This window comes from Papilio polytes, unplaced genomic scaffold (genome assembly GCF_000836215.1).
Source record: "Papilio polytes unplaced genomic scaffold, Ppol_1.0 DF823691.1, whole genome shotgun sequence".
Taxonomy (NCBI): Eukaryota; Metazoa; Arthropoda; class Insecta; order Lepidoptera; family Papilionidae; genus Papilio; species Papilio polytes.
Genome location: NW_013525513.1, coordinates 3,187,524 through 3,195,802, shown reverse-complemented (window position 1 = coordinate 3,195,802; position 8,279 = coordinate 3,187,524). Strand labels below are relative to the sequence as shown.

Below are 8,279 nucleotides of genomic sequence, written 5' to 3'. Positions count from 1 at the left end.
ATTGCAAATATCTATATATCTATATTTCTATATATCTATATATAATCGTATTTAACATTAACAAATGTTAAGAAAGTACGTCTTTGGTTTGCATTGTAGGAAGTGTAATACAACAAACGCCTCACGGTGACTGCGCACGAGGTTGCAATACAATTTTTTTGCCGCACGCTTGAGACAGGCAGAATAATTCAAGGTTATCTTTACCCATAAATATATACTTTTTCCCACAGTTTATGCAAATATAAAAAAAACAACAGAATATTTGTGTTTAACTATAAGATAAAACAGTTGGATTTTAATATAAAAACATGCAAGTGTTAATTCCCTTAACTATTTAATACAGATTTTGCCACGGCATGACACATACCAGATAAAATAAAGGAAAGGATATGATTACGTAATATTTCTTGCCATGAAAAAGAAAAAATAATTAGTGGGGTGTTTCCTGTTGGGCTGATCAGACGGTCCTATGGGAATTTTATTTCCTATTGCGTCGATTGACTGTATAAATTTGATGTGCCTATGTGTTACAACTACTAGTTTAATAAGTGTATGGAACGATAAACAAAAAAACATCAGCAGTCATGTACAATGTTATACACGAAGAAGTAAAATCCCATGCAGAAATGCATAGAAATATTTAGTTAGTCAAGCGCATGTATTTATTTTGGCTATGGCATTCGGTATTACGTTACTAAAATAGGATTTAAATCTATGCTTCGCACTCAATAAAGTTACGATCGCAACAAATCATGACCATAATCAGAGTAATCTCAATATCTTATCTTGGACGTCACGCTCAATCAATGCCAAGTTAGTTGGCGGAATTTTAGTCCGCTCTACTACACCGACATAGAACGTACGCTTCGAAAATGTGAAAAACAAAAACATAGTAATGAGTGAAGAAGATATACCATTGATAACACTGGCAGGAACATCGAAAAAATATACAGAACTCGTGACTAAGGAGGAAGAAAGTGTGACACACGATAATAAAATAAAAATAAATGATAAAAAATCACTGCTGCGACGTCTTAAAAGTATTCGACCGATTTGGAAGTTTGGTAAAGTACGTAATCGTTTGCGAAAGATTAGCTGTCTTAGGGGATCCGAGGACGAGGAAATAGCGATGATGGAAGTGCCAAGACATAGAAGTATCGACATAGGGGTTGGGTTTGCTAGAAGAATATCTCTCTTTATATTCACTAGAAGATCTGTTTGCGTACATCCATACCATCCATACACGCCGGCACAGACCACGAGAAAAATTTACATTAACTTTGACGACAGATAAAATATAGTATTTGTATACGAATAGTTTCTAGTAACTAGAAGAAACTGGATCGTACTAGCGATACACTATACGAGAAAGAAATTAACCTAGAATATGACATTGAATAAACAAATTGTGAGGTATGGGAAGTATTTAACAAACTGCAATAGTTATTGTTTCTTCTATAAGTATTGGAAGGGAATACAAAGAGATTTCACATACAAGTTACAGCACTGTTTGAATTCTCCAACATCCAACGAAAAAGTACCAATAGTGTAGTTAGAAAGCAGAAATTATTATTGAAAATGGTTTTTAATTACTCTAACATATTGCTTATAAAACCAGTATCTAAATACGATATTGAAATTATATGATAAAATCTCAAAACTATGTATAAGTCTAAAATATTTAAAAATTTAAAATAAAATAAGCTATGTAATGTATTTATTTATTTTCCGTTTAAGACAAGCAAGCTACAATTTCCAGTTATAGCTACAGCTTGGCTTTATTACAACTGTTTCTAAACGTAAGTTTCCATTTCCAAAACATCAGTACAAAGGCAGTGTTATCTCTATCGTTTCAAAGAAAAGGAACAAGGAAGAAAAACCTGTTTATTGGCAATAGGAACCTACGGTTACATTATAAATAATATTACAAGTATGGTGGGTAAATAACATTTATGAGACGACGTGTGTTGCAAAAAACTGATCTTATTTTTTGTGTTTTACCAAATAAAAAAATTATAACATTGTTTTATGCATTTTTCCTTTACAGTAATAAATATAAAATTTCTGTAAGATTAAATACTGTCATATAAAATAAATAATAAATAGTAATAACATATACTAAAATAAGAAACATGCAGCTTACAAATGAACAATGACACTTTATACAAATAAATAACACATAAGTAAAATTCAACACAAAAATAATTAAAACATCCACTAAATAAATGTTAAAGGAAATGTTGATAACATTTTCTATTTCCATTGGTTAATTACATTTTACGGATTAATTGCTTTGTACATTGACAGATAATACATTAGCTAGGTGATAAAAATGCCTTACATAAATAACATAACTACTGAATCATGCGCACATCTATTTTATGACATTATAAAAGTAATAATAAAAAAAAATATTAATGTCAAATTAATACTGAAATTGACATAAATACTATGTCATAGTATTTACATTTGAATGAAAATAAAAACATAGTATTTGTTGCAGGGAAATATGGTTAAACACTACCATTTTCTACCGATCTTATAATTGTTTTGCATACTGATATATCTATATAAATATTACTATATGTTCATAACATAACTATTAAAATATAATTGGTGGGCAGCATTTACTTTAAAGCACTACACTATACACAACTGTACCTACCATAGAGTAGTATAATGAGTACAAATTAAAAATATAGGTAACTGTAAGAAAGGATTCACTAAATTTACCAATACATCTTTGTATAAAGGTGTCAAAACTCCAGTTTTATGCGAGTATAAGGCATAGTATCTTCTTCTACTATTCTGTAAAACTGCATGTTCTGTCTTTAGGAATCATAGAAACCCGGCGCTTCGGTGTATACCATGCACATGCCGAATGAATCCCTTTCTTTTTTCTGAATAAATTGATTTCTTTCTTTCTAGTATAGCATTGTTAAACTTTATTGTGGTTAAAACATTCCATGAGATGCTTCACAGATAAATATTTGTGTAAACAGGATGTAAAGGTATGTAGGTAGACCACATATGTTTGTGTAACGGTGGCTTCCATTGAAGATCCCGGGATCCTCAAATTGCATGTGAGGGCGGCTACAGAAGGGGTTTTAGTGAGTAAAAAACTCACATAACCCTGACTTATTTAAAAAAAAAGGATAGGCCACATTTGCATGTACTAAAAGCATGTGCTTGCTTATAGCAAAGGTTGAATTTTATAATATAAAATATACTAGATCTTCAAAGAGTTTGCTTATATATTATCTAAATACTGATCTACGAATAAATAATTAAAACAACACACTATTTGACTATGAGTATACATTTTAGGTTTTGGATGTTAATAAATTATATCAATTATAAAATGTGCTCTAAATATTAAATATGCAAGATTACCAGCAATTCGCCTATTGTTATTACCCGTAATTTTTTAACTTATTTATTTCTTCCCCATTTCATAAGTTCTCAATGTTGCTGCTTCTATCGCATTGATTAAGGTGGCTCTGAAAAAATAATCAGACATAAAAACTATAAAAAAACACTTTGTAATATATTTACGAACTTAAAGCTATTCTTCCTAATCTCACTAATATAATAAATTCGAATGTTCAGATGTATAGAAAGATTGATGCTTGTTAAAAGGTACAACCAGAATCGCTTAAAGGATTTTGATGAAATTCAGCACAAATGTAGAACATAGTCTGAATGAACAGATAAGTTACATACTATGTTTTTTTTTTAATTCCGCGCCAATAAAGTATCTGGAAAAGCTAGTAATAAGTAAACTTAAATATGGATGGTCAGATTTATGTAATAATATCTCAACCAATATAAAAAATACCCTTGTTTTTGTGTAGAGTTCTGCTACTCAGTGTAGACTAAAAAGTGAATAACTACACAAACCTCAATCTTCCATTCTCCAGGGCAGTTACACCACATATAGTCGATCCTCCTGGTGAACAGACTTCATCCTTCAATAGTCCAGGGTGTTTTTTGGACTGCAGCACCATTTCTCCACTGCCCACTAGCACTTGTGCAGCCCAATGCATCGCCATTGCTCTTGGAACACCCTGTTTTACTGCTCCATCTGCTAAAGCTTCTATTACAATATACATCTGAAATCATAAGTGATTACTTTTTTATCTTTTTACCTTTGATTTATGTTAATCTATTCTGTAGTCTACTCTTAGTAATAATCTTTTTAACATGTTTGTGACATTATAATAAAGTAGTCTTGTTTGTTTATTTTCTATGCAACTAAATACCTACTACTATATTCAAGGACATTTAAATTACATGTTTGTTTCATCGCTTAATATTTTCTATTCTATAGATATAACATGTAAAAAATAGATTAGCCGGTCTCTCTATACATAGTGACTGATTGAATATGAATGAGACACAAAAGAATTTTATTTTATTTATTTGCTTTTTTAAATGATAAAAAACTTACAAAAGCTGGTCCACACGCAGGCAGGACACCTCCAGAATTCATTAGTGGTTCAGCAACTTTCTCACAAATTCCACAACTGGAAAGAATTTTCTCTAACAGCATACATTGCTCTGGTTTGACTATATTGTCTGGTGTATATAGACAAATCCCGGCGCCCACACTCATTGGTGTATTGGGCATTATCCTAATCACACTTGTAGGAAAATCAAACACCTTAAAAGCCTGAAATATAAAGAAAATAATATTGAAGCATTAATTGTATGCTATCTACCTTACCTTTCATTGACACAAAAAGAAGAAGAACAAGCAGTGTTACAATTATTATTTGTTAATAAGACATAGGACATATGACATTTGATTAATAACATTTGGTGAGGCTATCGGAAACACAAAACATACATTAAAAACAAACCTTATGTAGATTTTCAATAGTGACACCAGCCAACATTGAAACGAAAAAGAAGTCTTTACGAGGACCATCAGTAGGCAAGGATTTAAGACAATCACCAACAGCATAACTCAATACACCAGGCTTAACACCAAGAAATACAACATCACATTTACTTAATACTTCTCCATTTTTATCTGTTACATTAGCACCCATTTCTTCCCAGTGCTTTAAGTGATCTATATGAGGACCAGATACCCAGATTTGAGATGCTGAGTACGACTCTGAAATAAAATAAACCACATTACCCCCAACATATTTTTTATCCTCCTCACGAACCATTTAGCTGGTCAAGTTTTTCGAAATATCAAACAACAAACTGAAATACTGTAATTCTTATAAACAACTTACCATTTCTCAAAATTCCTTTAGCAATTGCAGTGGACATATTTCCACCACCAATAAAACCAATATTATACATGTTTTGTTTAACAAGCTCCGTTTCCATAAGTTAGTTAATGTTCTTCGTGTCGTATTTATATATGAACTAATTTATTTAGCAAGTTCGATAGTAAAGAAGTGTTAATTTCTTTGACTTTGAGATACTAAGTTTTGTGTTTTGCGCTTATGATTTTTGACAAAATTATGACGTTCCGTCAAAATCAAAGAACAACACAACCATAGACTTGTGTTTAAGTGTTGCTATTATTTAAAGTTTCTTTCAATTTCAGTTATTTACACTTTGATCTCAAAATATGTTCTTTGAAGATAATCAGGAGAAGTTATGTACATTACTCACATGATTAATTAATTTTCATCGTTAAATTGTGGTTAGAACTTGATATTAGTACTTACATTAAGAAAAGCACTTAAGAGTAAATAAGGAAAAGAGGTTCTTAGTAAAAGTTAAAAAGTTTCTATCTCGTAGGTTACTATACGGCAACACTGGCAGTTTGTGGCTTCATTTTCGAGAGTGAGGTGTCTCTTGGTCATTTTGAAATATTTTGTTGTCGTTTTAATATTTAAAATGCTGAGATAGTGTTAATTTCAAAAGGCGCACAAATATGTGTCGTGGTGGTGAATTATCTCTTTATAGTTTGATTGAAGTGTAGTGTCCAACATGTTTCGATGTATACCTTTGTTCAAATGCAATCGGCAAGTGGAATGTGTAGACAAGCGGCATTGCTCGTTGCCAACAGTACCTGAAGACATCCTTAGATACTCCAGAAGTTTGGAGGAACTTTTTTTGGATGCCAATCATATAAGAGATTTGCCTAAGGTATGTTATTGGTCGACCTCAATTAATATCACTTACCATCGTGGGCGTTCACCTTATCATTACGAGGTGTAAATATTACTACGTTGTATATAATTTATTTTCGTTTCATATAACAGTTCATATTGTTATTTCGATTTCATTGATATCTTGGCTTGATTGATTGATTCAATTTATATAACATGAAATGATTGTTTATACTGGTAAACAAACACTAATGTTGTAATGATGATATACAGAAAATGCTAAGAAAAAACTTTTCCCAAAGTTATAATTTGTTATGAGATGACCATATAAGTACAAATTATGTGGTTATATGTTTAGTTCTCTTCATTCGTTTAGTTTTTAGAAAATTAATGTAACTGTTATTATTGCCTTCTTAATAAAAATCATAAAAACAGTTGTAAAGATATAAATGTTTTGGGTAGGCAGTGTCAATATTCTACAATGACTAATTACCATTCTCTAAAAAGTGTAGCATTTTTTTTATTTTTGCAATAAAATTCATAACTACTTTATAACCTCAATACTTAGTAGTATTATGTTTCACACATAATGTAGAATTAATAGAAATAATTGTAATTGTTGCAGAACTTCTTCAGACTACATAGATTAAGAAGATTAGGCCTTAGCGATAATGAAATTCACAAACTGCCATCTGACATACAGAATTTTGAAAACCTAGTTGAACTTGACGTATCTAGAAATGGTAAGTATTTTAAAATACATTTAATAGCTGTTTGAAAAACTTGTAATCATGTATCTGAGGTCAAGTTATATTGGTAATTAAAATCTACAAAAGACTGTATTATTTGTAAGTTCTGTATACCGAAATGCAGCAACAAAATTGTTTTCCTATCAGTTAGTTTAACTAATATTGCATAATACATACAAATAAATGAGACCCTCATAGACAAACATTTTTTTTATGTAAGTAGCATTTTTGCCATAGCTACAATCACTCATAAAAAATATCTGTTCATAATGTAAAGCAATTTTTTTATGAAGATTATTAGGTAAGCAGTTATCTGTTATGGATGTACTGCAGATGCAATATACTGTGATTATAATCTATGAGTAACAGTTAAGTCTAAATAGTTGTGATATGTTTTGAAATGTGAACCGGACATGGTAGTGCCTCGTAACATTACCGAAAAGGTAACGCTCCATAGTTATTGGGATTCGTATGCTATGCGCGCGCTACGCCGAGCCGCATAGCAACGCGTACCAACCACCTGCAGTTACTGTTCTATCGAAAATATTCTGCAAATATTCTCTCATAACAATACAGTCGAACATTGTTCGAATTGAAATTCCATCACGATTGCATGCTTCCTTTGCAAGTTTTGTTTCATTTTTCATTCCTACTATTGTAGAATACAATAGAAAATAAAGGGTAAAAACCTATAATAAAATCTCAGATGTTAGAGGTAGGAGAGAGATATCTATATGTCCAGGTTCATATATATATATATTTTTATTATTAAAAGAAAATTTCTCATTTGTACCATAGATAATACAGATTATTGTCTACGACGAATGTAGAGTTTATTACTAATTATTTATTATGTTGTCCTCCTGATGATAATATTATGCTGAGTAATATTTTTTACTTTTATTGCATAACAATACGAATACCCTTGGTAACAAACAGTCAGAGTAATAAATCCTAGTGCAGTGTACAGGGACACCTCACGTGAGGTTTCCGCCGTGCGGCCTCGCTCGTCCCACTAAATCTCCACTTAACGCCTTCCTTTGTACACTCTTTAACGCTAGATCTTGCAAGGTTCTTTTATCTGCTGTCCACTTTAACTACACTTTTATTGTTCATCGTTCTCGAGACTAGCACACCTCACGTTATAACTAGTTTCTACGAGATTAAAGTCTTTGAAAAACTACCGAATGGATTTTCGAAAGACTGCGGAGTGATTTAAAAGGAAGGAAGGATTTTTTTCATTTTTAATAATATTACTATATTTAACATTGTGAAAAAGCCAATATTTTGCGTTGAAAATTGGTAAAATGTATGAGTATTTTTTATTAAAGCTTATGCTTACTGAAAATAGAATGTTGAAAAATGTTCAATCGGAAATACACTGTCCATTTGTCGTCAGTTCCTTCGTTTTTGGCTCGAATGTCATTCACGGTTTTTATATTACGGGAAG

General features: G+C 31.3%; 2 protein-coding genes across 2 annotated transcripts in view; one reads left to right on the top strand and one right to left on the bottom strand.

Annotated features, from left to right (window-relative positions):
- Positions 1-2,081: 2,081 nt before the first annotated feature.
- LOC106104265 (pyrroline-5-carboxylate reductase-like) lies at positions 2,082-5,477 on the bottom strand. The gene is made up of 5 exons (XM_013284266.1): positions 5,250-5,477; positions 4,863-5,122; positions 4,451-4,672; positions 3,901-4,112; positions 2,082-3,500 (listed from the first exon to the last, which is right to left on the bottom strand). The coding sequence occupies exons 1-5, from the start codon at positions 5,344-5,346 to the stop codon at positions 3,437-3,439; spliced, it is 855 nt and encodes a 284-aa protein (XP_013139720.1). The 5' UTR covers positions 5,347-5,477; the 3' UTR covers positions 2,082-3,436.
- A 314-nt stretch (positions 5,478-5,791) lies between these two features.
- LOC106104060 (protein scribble homolog) overlaps positions 5,792-8,279 on the top strand; it is a 73,582-nt gene continuing 71,094 nt past the window's right edge. The window contains exons 1-2 of the mRNA XM_013283997.1: positions 5,792-6,117; positions 6,706-6,823. Of these exons, the coding sequence (XP_013139451.1) occupies positions 5,959-6,117; positions 6,706-6,823 (277 nt within the window). The 5' untranslated portion in view covers positions 5,792-5,958. The remainder of the gene's footprint in view (positions 6,118-6,705; positions 6,824-8,279) is intronic.

Coding starts and splice junctions, on each gene's coding strand:
- LOC106104265 (XM_013284266.1), bottom strand. CDS start 5,346: ATGGAAACGGAGCTTGTTAAACAAAACATGTATAATATTGGTTTTATT. Junction 4,113..4,450: donor CTGCGTGTGGACCAGCTTTT/GTAAGTTTTTTA, acceptor TTATGATTTCAG/ATGTATATTGTAATAGAAGC. Junction 3,501..3,900: donor CTGGAGAATGGAAGATTGAG/GTTTGTGTAGTT, acceptor TTATTTTTTCAG/AGCCACCTTAATCAATGCGA.